At 54.3% G+C, this 14,927-nt stretch overlaps 4 protein-coding genes across 4 annotated transcripts; 1 reads left to right on the forward strand and 3 right to left on the reverse strand.

The window, feature by feature from the left end:
- Positions 1–504: 504 nt before the first annotated feature.
- BBA_09237 (Polyamine transport protein) lies at positions 505–4,514 on the forward strand (the record flags this gene model as incomplete). The annotated part of the gene is made up of 3 exons (XM_008604334.1): positions 505–931; positions 1,108–1,326; positions 1,375–4,514. The coding sequence occupies 3 exons, from the start codon at positions 505–507 to the stop codon at positions 4,512–4,514; spliced, it is 3,786 nt and encodes a 1,261-aa protein (XP_008602556.1).
- A 325-nt stretch (positions 4,515–4,839) lies between these two features.
- BBA_09238 (uncharacterized protein) lies at positions 4,840–8,529 on the reverse strand (the record flags this gene model as incomplete). Its single annotated transcript, XM_008604335.1, has 2 exons — positions 4,840–8,117; positions 8,202–8,529. 2 exons carry the CDS (start codon positions 8,527–8,529, stop codon positions 4,840–4,842), a joined length of 3,606 nt encoding a protein of 1,201 aa, XP_008602557.1.
- A 1,764-nt stretch (positions 8,530–10,293) lies between these two features.
- On the reverse strand, positions 10,294–11,220 carry BBA_09239 (vacuolar sorting protein 32; the record flags this gene model as incomplete). The annotated part of the gene is made up of 4 exons (XM_008604336.1): positions 10,294–10,382; positions 10,461–10,651; positions 10,735–10,939; positions 11,040–11,220. The coding sequence occupies 4 exons, from the start codon at positions 11,218–11,220 to the stop codon at positions 10,294–10,296; spliced, it is 666 nt and encodes a 221-aa protein (XP_008602558.1).
- Positions 11,221–12,419: 1,199 nt separating this feature from the next.
- BBA_09240 (putative ANP1 protein) lies at positions 12,420–13,857 on the reverse strand (the record flags this gene model as incomplete). The annotated part of the gene is made up of 5 exons (XM_008604337.1): positions 12,420–12,706; positions 12,757–12,837; positions 12,889–12,939; positions 12,987–13,615; positions 13,685–13,857. 5 exons carry the CDS (start codon positions 13,855–13,857, stop codon positions 12,420–12,422), a joined length of 1,221 nt encoding a protein of 406 aa, XP_008602559.1.
- Between the last annotated feature and the right edge of the window lie 1,070 nt (positions 13,858–14,927).

Consider the following 14,927-nt stretch of genomic DNA (forward strand, 5'->3'; position numbering starts at 1 on the left):
CAAATTAACACATTTATCAAAACAGCAATTCAAATAGATTTAAGCTCTTCATTTATAGCATTATTTTTATTGAACTTCTGCTGCATCCTGCGTCTTGCATCCTGACTTGTGTGCTTGCTCCTTGATCGGCCCCGCCTGTATTTTGTGAAGGGGTAGTCGGCCAGTGCTTTCTTTCTCTTGGCCACTGTGCAACCTACAAACGCAGCATCTTCACTCCGGCAGCATCAATCATTTTGCCATCATCTCCATTCCTACCTCTCTACTGCTCCGAAATCCTATCAGTATTTATACAATCATCTTTAAAGCATTTATTCCTCCTCTCATCATCGATACGCCGTCTCCGTTCACATCGGCCACAGGTTACCAAGGCCGTCGAACCGTCTAGCACCACAATCATCTCGCCACCGAATCGCTTCCGTGTGCCTCTTCAACATGTACTTTTCATCAATCTGCATAGATTACTGAGTCTGTGTCACGTCACCCGTCACAAACGCCGCCGAGAAGATGTTATCCGCTCTCTACTCGCACGCAGAGGCCTGGCCTGTTGATTCTCACCAATCTACGGTCTCCGATTCTGACACTGGGAGCTTTGACAATACTCCTGCCCCGAGCAATCGTCCATCATTATCTATTACCCGTCCCGTCATTGCAATTGGAGCACATGAGTATTTCCCGGCTAATACGAAAGACAAGGGTTGCCGTCGCCGCCGCCAACCTCGACTGTTTTCCAGATTGATCAGAGGACATAATGATGCCGAAAAGGAGCCTTTATTTTCGCTCCAAGACAAGACTGAAAAAAGTCATGCCCCACTGCAAAAGATTTCAAACGGGTCTGAATTGAACAGCATTGATGGTGCCGCTCAGAAGAACCCGTATCGCCTTCGCACTGCTGGCCGGCCAAAAAAGATCGACAAAAAGCGGTCGAGCATCGGTATATCCCTCCGCGTATTCTTACCTAAAGCATGTTTCTAATTTTCCTTTTGTCAGTACGCGAATCTTCCTCTGCAATGCCGACTCCAGCTTTCAGAGACAAAATTTGCCCGTATTCGATCAGAGCTCCCTAGCAGGATGGCTCCGTTTCTCGCCATCTACACACTCCGGTATCAGACCTCAACGGTTCCCGCCTGCAGCCATTGTCAGTCCAGAATGGTGTCAACTTCCCATCATACGACTCTCCAGAACCAAGAGACGCTCTTCAACTTTTGGACGATGAAACTTGCAGCGTTGCGTCATTCAGCACAATTGCGTCGCATCCTGGTCATCATCATCTCGTGATGCAAATGCCTTCGCCTATTCAGCCCGACTATTCTTGGCAGCACGCAGAAGGTACATTGAATATTTCCCATCACATGACATATCTGACATACTCTTTAGATGCCCGTCACAGCCTTTCGGCTTGTTTGACCTTTCCAACAGACGAAAAAGGGGGCTCAGACGATCTGTTACCTCCTATTCCAATTCGCAGTTTGCGGCAGAAATCTTCTTTGGTAGATATACCCCACAGCCACTCGGATAATGTGTATGGCGTCACTTCATCCATTTCTTCGTTGCCAAACAGGGGCCTCAAGCGCAGTTATTCAGTTGGTTCGCTGCTCGACTACACTAGGGCTTCAAAGTGGCTGCGCGACATGTTGTGGTATCCTGAATCCTACACAACAAAACTTACCAGGCGCCCGACGAATTCCGGCTCTCGATCGAAGTCTGTCAATGCTTTAGAGGACCCGTCTTTGGCCGATGTTCAGCTAGCACGAAGAGTGACCGGACTGTCAAAGTACTCTACCAGATCAGACTCGCGCTTCGATGGCTTTTTGTTTCGTCGAGCTGTGAGCGACTTGGAGAGACTAGTGAATGAAGCGGTCTCAATAGCTTCGCAGGTTGTTGATCTCTCCAATAAACGTGCTCCTTCAACTCACTCTCGGCAAAGCAGCAAAGAGATAGCAAGCTCCGACTCAGACGTGTCTTCCTCCAGCGAGGAGGTTTCATCAGAAAAGACAGAAAACTACTCTTCGCCAAGGCCCACTTGCAAACATGCAGAGACATTTTCTGCAGCCGACAACAGGCCTCGTCTACGCGAAGTAATAGAAAATTACTCGGATGATGCAGTGATGACCAAATCGGAAGAGTACTCTCAAGCACAACGCCACGTTACCTTTCAACTTCCAGGTGCTGCAATGGGAGAAGATGGTAACCGGTCTTTCTCTGTCCACTCTCAAATGGGTGGAAATGCTCGTTCAGCAGGTGCTCGAGGTAAACAGAGAGCATATATGAATCCCTACCAAACAGCGACCGACGCGGTGCCACAAGGTACCTTTCAATTCGGTAACGAACAGCTCCCAGAGCAAGATATCGCAGGCCGGCAAATGCCTACCGACCATGGTATCAGTTTACGACGTCGCTCACATGTCAGCTTACCGGCGGGTCAACGATTCAATTTAGCACGATCGCATCGACGCCAGCCTATCGCCAGAGACTGGTCGACAATTCGCAAGCGATTCGTCGCTTCGGTCGCTTGTATCAGCACCGCTTTGATTGGTATTATTCTTGGAATCTATGCTGGACTGGTTCCGTCCATCCAGTACTATGTCATTGACCCTGATCATGTGGTTGTTCATGGAAATACTGGCTGCTTTCTCGGCATGGCCATTCCCACATTTCTTCTATGGCCATTGCCCTTACTTCACGGGAGAAAGCCCTATATTCTAAGTGGTCTCGTTCTCGCAATGCCGCTTTTGTTCCCACAAGCACTTGCCGTTACCTCTCAGAGACTGTTTGATTCAGTGCAATGGCGATCGCTGCTCCTTGGTTCGAGGACACTGATGGGTATGTCGCTTGGGTTCGCCAGCATGAATTTTCATTCCACTCTCACTGACCTGTTTGGTGCCTCCCTGATGAGTGTGAATCCTCATCAGGAGGTGGTTGATCATTACGATGCACGGCGCCACGGAGGTGGCATGGGAGTTTGGCTCGGCATCTGGACTTGGTGCTGGATTGGCTCCCTTGGAGTAGGCTTTCTCGTTGGTGCATCCATCATCGACAAGTATACGCCGACGTGGGGTTTCTATGTCAGCATCATCCTCATCGCTGTGGTTCTATTTCTTAATGTCGTTTGTCCCGAAGTCCGCCGTTCTGCTTACAGACGCTCTGTTGCAGAGGTCAGAACAGGATCTGACATTTCTCGTCGTGTGGCGCGTGGCGAGATCATGATGCACAGGGCCAAGACTGGGCCCAGGTGGTGGGGAGAAGAGGTGTACCACGGCATTGTTCTGTCCATGGAGATGCTTCGACAGCCAGGATTCTTGGTCATGGCAATATATTCCTCGTGGATCTACTGTCAGGTAGTCTTGATCATTGTTCTTTTGGGCTCCTTGGCCTCGAAGCACTATAGGTTTCGATCTCCTGCGGTTGGTCTCTTGGTTGCCAGCATGGCACTGGGTGCACTATTAGCAATTCCGTTTCAAAAGGCAAACCTGTTCTCTAGATCTCGATTCGCGCAACTCAATACCAGCAAAGCCACGCTGGACAAACGCGTCGTTTGGTCTTCCCACATGGTGCGCCGGACTGTGTTTTCGCTACTTCTCCCACTGGTCGGCATTTGCTACGCGGCTGTTTCTACCGGTCCACCTATGCATATAAGCTTGCCGACGATATTCTCCCTTGGTGTTGGCTTTCTTTCCTGCCTAGCCATTTCTGAATGCAACGGCCTCATCATGGAAACGTTTGACTGCTCCGATCTGAGCCCTGGAATGACGGGTCGGCAACGTGGCTCTTCTGCCCGAAATCCAAAGCGAACGAACTACTCCTCCTTTCCTCGAGTGACTGCTGGATTTGCGATTATCCAAACTTTTGCTTTTATTTTGGCTGCTGGTTCTACCGCACTCGGTGGGCATGTCACGAGGACGCTAGGACAGCAAGTTGCGACTGGCGTCGTTGCAGGCATTTTATTGGTTCTGACGGTACTTTTACTTTTAGTTCTTGTCCGCTTTGTGGAAATTCAAATCATTCCACGATCCAAAACTGACGAGATGGACCGAGTGGTGGAAGCCAGGCGAAAGTCAACCATTCGCCGAGCATCAATGCCAAATGACCCGCAGGCTATGATGGAGGAGGAGCAGGCGTGGCGTCCGATCATGATTGGCAACCCCATTGGAAAGACGCGCCGAATGAACATTCTCGAGCTCGGCGGCAAGACGCGATGGCAGGAAATCCGAAAGAAGAATCGCCTCATTGATGCCGGTGCTCATTTGAACCGTGGCGCTTTAGAACAAGGGTTGGGGGCGCTGGATAATCAGATGAGTGACTTGAAGCGAGGTTTGCATATTGGTAGCAGGAGGGCAAAGGGCAGGGGGATGCATCGATCAGACGAAAGCAGCGAGACTGGGAATGACCTAGACTTTGACGGATACAGCATGAGCAATCTCAGCACCCCAGGCAAAGGTCGGAACGCACGTGAGCGGGAGAATTCGATGGAGACGGCCATGATAGATGAGGAATTAGGTCGCGCACACCAGAAATGAAGCACCTTGGTCACCTAAGAGCCGAACAAGTACTTTGATGGTCCTAGAATTAAATTGTTCGAGCCGCGAATAAATACAACTTTCAAAGATTGTCTATGTGAAGATTGGATATCATCCTGACAAGGAGTTGCGCCCTATGCGCCGAGTATTGTAAAGACGCTTCCAGAACAAACCAACTATACCAAAGCCTATGACCTAGTCATTTTAGTCGTACACGACTTTGTTCGATGCAAAGTCTCTTCTTCCTATATTCTTTTATTTTTTTTCTTCTTGCCTTTTTCTCAAAATTTCGTCTTTGTTTTTCCTTATTCTCTTGTATCAGAGCTCAACCCACATTCAGCACCAGGTCCTCCCCTCGGCGTGTGGGCGTCAACCGCGGTACCCACGTCGGCGTGCTCGGCAGCTCCGGCGTCGCAAGATATTCTGTATCCTGTGTCCTCTTCTGCATCCTCCCTTCTCCCGTCTGCTGCTGCTGCTGCTGTTGCTGGGGCTGGGGCACCTGTTGCCAGCGACGCTCCCGCTCCCGTTCCCGGTTGCTCTGCGTCGGCAGCGCCATGTCGGCGGCGCGCGTCGACCCCAACCTCTTTGCGAGCAGTGACGAGGACGAGGACGCATCGGCGAGGGCTTCCTGGCTGCTGTTGTCGTGCGCGGCGGGGTCGTAGTCTGAGCGGAGGAGGGCAGCGCGCGGGGACGGCGAGGGCGACGCGCGCGGCTTGTAGGGGTGGGGCATCGGCATCGGGTGGCCTGGATACCGGTTCAGACTGCTACCGCCGCCGTTGTTGTCGTTGTTATCGCCGCGGTGGCGGGGCGAAGAAGAAGGAGAAGAAGTAGGATACGGAGCGGCGCAGGGCGGCGACGCGGAGTCTGGCTGCTGCTGCTGCGGAGCCGGAGGTTTACGGCGAAGAGGATACATGGGAAATGGATGCGGGAGGTGGCTGGGTGGGCGACGTCGAGGAGGACGGGTGGTGATGGCGGCGGAGGGGAGTAGGAAACGGTCGTCGCGGGGTGGTGCGGTGGTGGTGGTGGGTTGCGCAGGGTCTGGCTCAGGCGAGGGCTCGACGATGCGCATCGTGGGCGAACCGGTGCGCGGATGCTGGGCTATCTGCGGAGGGGCAAGGAGAGTAGGGTCGCGTGGCATGTCCGACGGCGGCGGGCGCATCATCGTCATCATGGGGCCGCCACGTCCTCGACCTCGCGCCATGCCGCCGCGAGCCGCTTCCGGTGGACCATGGTACGGGGAAGACGGCAGCGGTTGTCGCGGAAACGACGCCGCGGTGGCGTGGCCCTGGTGTGATGTTGTCACGGAGCCGAGCGTCGGGCTGGACTGGCTCGCGCTTGGCTGGCAGCTCGGGAACGCCATCCGCGGCGGCGGTGGCGGCGACAGCGGGCTGCCTGTCAATACAGCATGGTCACGGGGCACGGGCGTGCCTCGGCCGTTCATACGCGGCGGGTACGAGACGGAACTAGCGCCGCCGCCGCCGCCGTTGCTACTATTCCTGCTGTGGTCCGAGGCGGCGACGGTGGCGGGAAGTTCGTGGACGACGGCGGCGTTGCTGGTGTTAGATTCTTGGGCGGCGACGCGGTTAGCGGCGCGGCTGCGGGGCGACTCGGCAACAGGGGAGAGGTTCCTGTTACTAGGAGCCGGCAGCGGAGGCGGCATGTCATCTGACGTGGCAGACGAGACGCTGAAAGTGGTGATGCCGCTGTCGTCCGACATAACGCGTGACGGGGCTGGACGCGGCGTGAGCAAGCGCCCGTCGGACGTGGACGCAGACGTGGACGCAAACGCGGGCGTGCTGGGAAGCGGCTGTGAGGAGGATCGCGGATTGGGCTGCCGCGAGAAGAGCGGCGAGGGCACCGTCTTTGGCGTGTGCACGATGGAGCGAAGACGCGGTGTCTGAAGAGGTGCTGGCGTAGCATCTCCCAGCTCTCCCAGCTGGGTCGTCTCTTGTTTCGCGCTCCTCTGCTTGTGTCGGCTCAGCGACAGCGATGGCGTCGCTTCGAGTTCCTGCGGCTCGTTGTCGCCGTGCTGTTGCTGCTGCGTGTACTTGTCCATTGTAGCGCGGGCTGTCTCGTCTCTGGGGGTTAGCATGGCTGGTGACCGGCGCGGCGCCGTAATGTGCGTCTGCACGGCAGTCGTCACGATGCCGGAGCGCGCCGTGGCGATGCGCGGCGCCGAGACGGCGCTCTCTGGCTCTGGACTCCGCGGCCGCATCGTTTCCTTGCCGCCGGCGCCGGCACCGGCGCCAGCGGTCATGCTCTTGCGCGCGTCGCTGAGGACCCAGTTACCGGAGCCGTCTGCGACGTAGTAGGGAGCGGCAACGGCAGAGTCGGGCAGCAGAGAGGGCGGACGCCAGATCTGGCCGACAGCCGTGGACACAGAGCGGTGCAGTTCGTCCTCTTCGAATTCCGTGAGTGTCGATTCGCGGCCGAGGATGGGTTGGCGCTGGAGATGGAGGTCCTTTTCGGGAACGGGAGGTGGTGGTGGTGGTGGTAGTGGCTGGGAGTCCGGGATGACGAGGCGCAGAGACGTAGGCCTGGCGGCGGCGGCGGCGCTGGCGGCGGAAGGACGCATGAACTGGGCGGCTATGGGATGAAGGAACGACTGCTGCTGGGGTAATTGGGCGCCGCGAGTTTCTTGATACGTCGCGGCGGGAGGCGGCGGCGGCGGCGGCGGCGAAAAGCCAATTCTGATTGCGTTTGCGGGCGTCATATCGGGCTTTGCGGGCAGCAGCTTCGAGAGCGGCCGCGGCCGGGTCGGCGTGCTCGTGGGCGTCGGCGTCCTCTTGCTCGCGAACAGCTTGGACGGGGAGATGGCGAGACCGATGGCACTCGGGCGCCAGCTTTCCCGGTTATACGGCTGATGGCGGTTATTATACTGTTGTTGTCGTTGTTGCTGCTTTGTATGGCTGCTGCTGTTGCTGCTGTTGCTAGCCGGCGCCGTTGCCGCAGCAGTCATGGCTGGGTAGCGCGACATGCCAGGTGCCTCTCGAGTGGCCCATGAGGCGCTGCTAGTGCCGTTGGAGTTTGACGTCTTGTCGAAGCCGTAGCCCCAGGTATCGCGCGCCGTCATGTAGCCAGCACCTCCACCGCCGCCGCCGCCGGGGGGTCCTCCGCCGATGAAGCTGCCAATAGTGGAGCTGCTGTGGCGGCGGCGGCGGCGGCGGCGGAGCAGGAACCGCACGAGAAGGATCAGGCCAAAGGCGACGCCGGCGGCGAGACAAATTGCGCCAATGGAGATGCCGGCGATTTGACCTTTTGAGAAAGGCGGCGACGAAGACGTATCGGCGGCGGGCACCTCAGGCGTTGAGGTGGGTGAGGATGTGGTGGTCTGTGAAGAAAGTGGCGTGGTGATGGTGGAAGAGCTTCTCGTCGACGTCGCCGTCATTAATGTAGTTTCCGTAAAAGACGACGTAGAGCTGCTCGTAGACGTCGTAGAAGTCTCCGTCGGCGTGGGAATGGGCACCGCCGATAGCGACGTGGTAACAGGCGCAAAGGTCAAGATGCCGCTCTGCGAAGCATAACGCAACGTCGCCGTCATGGCGCCGCCTTTATTCTTGGCCACATCTTTCCTGCCGCTGCAAATCTGATTGACTTTGACATCTGTCGGTGAAAAAAGTCCCCCCAAGCAAAGTCAGCAAAACCAGTTTCCCCTTCTCCCTCCCCGTGAATGAGAATCTTACGCACCTTTGACCTCGTCGTCGCAGAAGCCGACGCTCCTCTCAGCGGTCAGGCATTGCAGGGCGCCCTCGGCAACGGTGTATCCCGAGCGACCGCGGTGAGCGCAGACAAAGTCGAGTGTCAGATACTGGTCGGTGTCGTCGCCGCGCGCGTAGTTGGCGGCGATGAATGAGGCGAGGCAGGGCACGGCGCATGCGGGCAGGAAGGCGGCGACGTCGTCGCGGAGGCGCGCCGGGACGGAGAGGGTCGTCTCGGCGGATGCAGGTTGACGTGCGTGGTGTAAAAGAATGACGGCGGTGAGCGGCGTGAGCAAGGCATGACGATGCCTGGCCATCTCTAGTAAATCCGAGGCTGGAATCCAAGTCCCCCCTTGTGTGAGTGAGCGTGTAAGTGAGCTTTATATGAAGCGGTCGTTCGTACTCGGAAGGGGATTTGTAGAGAAAAGGATCAGTACATCCCCTGTTGTCGTATGCACATGTCAACCCGTTCTTCTTTTCTTCGAAATCCAATTCTCTGAGATTTGCGAAACAAACGAGTTTTGGGGGATTTCTCTAGGTGCCAAAAAAAAAAAAGTCGTCGGACGGGACGATGATTGGTCTCGTGGCTCGCGGAAACAGCTTCCCGACGGTTCGGCTGTACCGAGAGTGAATAGATGAAAGTCAAACGACGCACCAAGAACCGAACAAAGAACCACCAATGCCGTATATATCAAACAAGTAGAATAGGATAAACACAATAACAAAGGGAAAAAAGCTTCTCGTCAAAAAGTCATGTCCATCAATGATCAAGCGCTGAGGAAAAAAGGACAAGAGAAAAGGAAAATAGAGAGACGACAAGGGGGGAAAGGAGGAAATGCAGCAATATTTTTCATCATCGACTTCCCTTTACAAGTTCCTCACATCCCCGATCCTCTGCCCTCGCGTCAGCCTATCGCTAGACATGCTTGCCGCCGAGCTTGAGCTGCGGTACGAACAAACGGGCAAGCAGATGCGTGTGTGTGTGTGGAGGGCGGGGGCAGGATAGACAGGTTGTTCCGCGGTTGGTGTGGCAGATGCGGGAGATGCGGGAGGAAGCAAGAGCAGAGCGCTTCGTACAAACATGATCCAGTCATGGACGGCAGCTCTTCTGCCAGTGCGGGGGGGGCTCTCTTCAAATGCAGGTCTGCATGTAAACATGCGTGCGTGTGTGGCGTGGCCCCAGCTGCTCCTAACCGCCAGAGCTACTTTTCCTTCTAAGCGCCCAAGTCCTTTAGCCCCTCTCCCTATCTGTTCCGATAACGTCGCCTTTATTCCAACGATACAGAATTTTATCCCAAATAAATATAAAAAAAAGATTCATTAATAAACTCAAACGATTTAATGTAGCAAAGTAAAGATGAAGAAACGCAAACAAATGCCGACTGGGTACAAGTATATTGCAAGCTCCCATCATGTACAGGTTGTCCTGGTTTAGTGTCGCCTCGGCCAGCTCCAGCTTGATTGGGTGTCGACGGCGCCCCGTCAGCCCGGGACTTGCAGCCTGTGAAACGCGCCACAACCTAATAAGTGAGTTGGTGGTACACTAATCCATAGCCATGCAACCCATGGTAGAGATGATGGGCGCATCAAACCAGTTCATCAGGCTTGTACCGACTTGCTGCGAGGCGCCCTCCTTGCTGTCTAGGCCAATAACGAGGGGTTGACATTGTTCAAGGCGGAAAATGGTCTTGTTGACAAGAATGATTCTAAATCATCTACCAAAAAAATTGACATGTTGGAAAATTGACATGTTGGGAAAGGGACATTGTTGAAAAGAGAGAGAGCAAGAAAAATCGCCCAGAAAAAAAAAAACGTACAAATTTGGGCTATGCTCAGACAAGCCGGCGCACATGTACAGTACCACCGGCCACACAACATGTCCAGCACCAAAAGAACAAAGCAGATCAACGTGCTCTCATCTACTCATTCTTGGCTCGACACGTCTCCTTTCGTCCGCCTCTCCTCCATCAACTCAGTACTCAAGAAGAATCACTAACGCCAACGCCACAGGTATGGGATTAACAACAAAACTTCACAAACACAATCGCGCTCAACTCGACCTCTCGCAGCTGTTCCACCCTCTACATGGCCATTTCGGCCTGTAGCTTGCGCAGCTCCTCTTCCTCGTCGTCTTCCTTGCGTGCGACGGCATGTTGCTTGTTCGACACGGCTGGTATCCCCAAGTCAGTAAACACTTGTACACTCAACAAATACAGAGAGAGAGAAAAAGCACAAGGCTGCGACTCACGATCTTGGCTTGGGGGAGACGCCAGCACTGGCACCGTGCCCGTCTTGAGCATCGCCTCGTCGAGCTGCTCCTGCTGCAGCTGGTCCAGCTCGTCTTCGAGATCCTGCTCGTCGACCGCATTGCTGAGGCTCGACGCTGTGAGCGCGTTGACGATTTCGTCGCTGAGTTCGTTTTGCTCCCGGATTTTGTCCCTGATTCATTTCCAATATTAGCAACCCTCATTGTCTTTCACCAAAGAGGAAAAAGGGCATAAACTTCGAATCTTAAAACGTACATGGTCTCGTCCACCTTTTCCGGCGTCAGCTTGCCGTGGATATTCTTCATCGCCGCGCTGGCATTCTCCATAGCCTGCAGCGTGCTGCGGTTAATGTTGGCCGACTCGATGGCGTTGATCTGCTGCTCCAGCGTGCCGACCTGCGCCTCGGTCTGCTCCAGCGAGCGCTCGTGCGCCTTTTTCCGTCTCAGCGCCGCCTTGGCCGCTGCACATGTCCCACGTTCGTTAGCCTCGTCTCTTCTTTTTTAACGCCTTCTACCTCGTATCTCAGATGCTGCCCTCGCGAGCTACCATCTCTAACTTACCGCTGGTGTTGTTAGCCGCCACGTGCTTGCGCGCAGTGGCATCTTGGTCGGCAATCTGATTTTCGAGGTGCGTCTGGCGCTTCTGCAACATGTCAAGCTGTGACCGCAGGCCCAGGATCGCATTCTTGGGCGAGTCTTTGCGGTTCTGCGCCGAACTGCCGCCGCCGAACCAGCTCCACATAATTACGTTGGGGGTGTGGTTGTGATTTGCGTATCGTGAGGCTCGTAATACCGCGAGATAGGAGTAATCAGGCCTTGTCCCGTCGGCAGAGGTGAATCCTTGTCGCTCGAGGGGTCGGTTTCTCGAATCGCAAAAGGCCACCGGCCTTGCTCTCCCGCAGTGATGTGGTGGGGTAAAGTCGCCGTCAGAGCAACGGAGCAGAGGCTAGGCGAGCGCGGGTATGCGTCGTATACGTCCTACTCGGCGCCTGTGTCTATGAAAACAAGTGCAGTCAAAGAGGAAAGGCTCGAGGTTGTATGTTGCTCGGATAGGATTTAGGAAAAACGAAAAAGATGGCTCCTGTATATGGGCCGCGTGGTAAGGTGGCCACCAGGTTATGACGATGGCCCAGGCGTGCCAGACGCCGCAGAGGTTAATAGGTATCCGATATTTTGCCACGGATCATGTGACGCCACCCAGTGACAACTACAACATGCCAACCCCGAGCAACACCATCGACCTGGAAATGGTTCAGAATGCAACGCCAATTTCACTTTCCACGGATTTTGTTGCTTTTTGATTCATCATCTCAACGTAGTGACGCTGGGTGATGACTTAAACATAGCCATCCATTTCCCTTTGCACACGCATTTCATACAGTAGTACACCAGTGAACTGTAAAATTTCATAATGCACGACAAATATCCTAAAACTCCTAAAAGCAGCCCAGATCCAACGCTTTCTATCGCTTCATCTCCAGACAGAGAGTTGGCCAACACAAGGCTCGGCAGCTGCCACAATGTCCAAGGTGCAGCCAGACCTCATGGTACAAGAAATGCAATAGGCCCGTCGTATTAGCGTGCCCGTTTTTCATACACCTTCTCCAGACCAAATTCAAATTCCCACCAAATCCAAATCGCCCCGCCACATCACCATTAGCGCAGTCAAAAAGGGTGGCGTTGTGATGTGGCATGGTGCATGCTCAAATCAGTCGCCTTCCTCAAGCAGGCGCTGTAGTCTAATAAAAGGTGCAAGAGAGAATGGTAAGAGAATAAAAGTCGCCGTGTCGTATTTATTGAATGAAAGAATCGTCCATGTTCACATAAGACGCCGTCAATCTTTCTCTCAAAGATGAGGCTTGTCCGTATGTGCATAGGCGAGTGCCCCGGGGGCGTATTAATGTTGCGTCGTATGTCAAAATCCGTTTTCTTTGCGCCTTATTATTTGTCCTTGGCAAACTTCTCATCAGTATCCTGGTGCCAGACAACATAGTTAGGAAGGCCAACGACCGAGTAGCCGGCGCGCTTGGCCATCTTGGCGAAGCCTTCTGTCTCAGCTTGATTCTCAAAGGCATAGGCGGGAAAGTTGACGCCTGATCTGTGGACATCGGCCTTGACGAGAATGCTGACACCGCCAATACCATCAAGCTCGAGCTCTTCGTCCTTGTTTTGATTGCGGTCGCCCATCAGGCACATGTATTGTCGACCAGTTCTGAATTCTTTGTACCCTGCAAACTGTTAGTCGACAGATTGTGGCCAGTATCTGGTTGGTGCTAACCTTCGACGATGACAGTGTCCTTGTCCAGCTTCTTAGAGAGAGCGATGCCTTGGTTCGATTCAACCCACGAGTTATAGTCGACTGAAAATAATGTTAGTTTTGAACAAAAAATTCAAACATCTAGTTACTTACATCGCCCCTCAATATCGTGACCGTTAGCCTCATAACGGTGAAACCAGATATCTGGTGGTGGTTAGCACTGGAAGCTTCGCGTCAGGAATATAACATACTGGGGACAATGATATCCTTGTCGTGGGCGATAAAGTCCTCGATCAAGGTGTCCGGGCTTTCCTCAATATCAGAGTCGCGCCAATAAACCCAGGAGTGCTCGGGCTTGAGGGCAGAGTAGAGCAGGTAGTTGCGAGCTCTGGCCATGGCCTTGCGGCGCGGGGCCTGAGCCGCATACGCATGGCGCTCTTCAATGTCCTGGCTCAGCTTGTAACCAAAGTCCTTCTCGATAACGGTGGCACTTCGAAAGGGGACTCTGTCAGGGCGGCTTTGGATACGGTCCAGCTCGGCAGCGAGGGCAGCGTGGGTGTCATCTTCGGAATCTGAGATGAGAAAGGCCAAGTCGATGAGGTGGTGAGGATACGTCAGCTTGGCAATCAAATCGAAATATTTGGGCAAGTGCTTAGAGGCATCCTTGAGAGGAGTCAGGATGAGGACGCGCTCCTCGTTGGTAATGGCCTTGGTGGTGGAGGCGACGGGGTTCAAGTTGATGTGCTGTATGGTGGATGAATTGACCTCGATCGGCGCGTGGGGGTTATAGAGGACGGGTGTTTGCAGATGGGCATTCCATCTAGCATAGTCGTTTGCCGTCATGTCCATGGGCGACTTGGAAGGGCCCCAGCAGTAGAAGCTGTCGAGTGATTAGCGATGGGCGCGATCAAGGGAGGTAGGGAAGCCGAGCAAGGGGCCGCATGCGTACCTCTGCATTTCGGACGCGGAATTGGACACACCGCGCCATATCAGGATGACGGCTGTGATGATGGCGGCGAGGACAACGACTCGTTTGCGCGCGACGAGATTCCAGACGGCCCTCGAAGGGGGGAGCGTGGACTGCGCGGCCTTCCAGTTTAGACCACCCTTGGGAAGAAGCATGTTGGACGCGTTGCTGCTACAACCTGTGGACGGCTTCAAGGCGAATTATATCAGATGTGCGGGACACGCCCTAGCGGTTGTGCCGTCGTCGGGCTAACACTCGAACAGGCGGGCGGGTGGTGATTGTAGTCTTTGGGATGCCCCAAAAGATATTAGAGGCCCGTTATCTAATGTGGGAGCTGGGGGTAGCGAGCGGCTTGGGCGGGTTAAGAGGAAACGAGCGGACGCGATTGGAATAATCGGGGACAAAGGTCGGGGTCGAACAGCCGGCTGGTATGAAATGTGAGCAGGCCAGAAGTAGTGGCGTTGATGAGGAAAAAGCAGCATACGTTATCAGGAGAGGTCTTGAGCCTAACTAGATGGCAGAACATGGTTCGCCCGCCATGGAGAAAAAAAGCTGTAAGCTAGGCTGTACTTTCAGGTACGAACCATATCGTACATTCCGAGTATTGACAGCGCATTGTCCATGTACTGAACGAGTACCCTCTAGCTCGCATCGGGTACGCTTGTCCAAATTTAGCACCGCCTCATTCGCCCCTTACAAAACTGATACTGATCATAACACTTGGCGGCTCGGCAACAGAAGAGTACCTATCTGCCTATTCAAAGACGGAGTTTTCGGGTCTTGGTAGACGGAAACCCAAACAGTGGCTTAGTCTGAATCCCTATGCTGCTATCCCGCGCGCTGTCTGTCCGCCAATTTTTTTCGAGGCATAGCCAGCGTTGTCGGTATTTAGGTAGGCAGGTATGCAGATGGCGCGTCTGATAACAGCATTCGAGGATCCAATGGCGCTACAGGAATTGTCCGCGTCCCTTCCGTCTGTAGTCTAGACGGCCCGCGATCCCAAACATGGGACCTCGCATTTTCGGATAGCCCACTTCAGTACTTCATGACATTCAACAACGCTCTAGGTCATATGGACATGAACAATGAACAATGATGCCACAATGAGAGGAGAACCAGAGGTTATGAACAGAGAAAACTCGCGGTGTTGATTCGTCAACTTTACTATACAAATCCCACCCCCGCTGCTACCTACACTCAGCGACGGTTGATGTCAGTGTGTGTG

The sequence above is a fragment of the Beauveria bassiana genome (genome assembly GCF_000280675.1).
Source record: "Beauveria bassiana ARSEF 2860 unplaced genomic scaffold BBA_S00048, whole genome shotgun sequence".
NCBI classification, from domain to species: Eukaryota; Fungi; Ascomycota; class Sordariomycetes; order Hypocreales; family Cordycipitaceae; genus Beauveria; species Beauveria bassiana.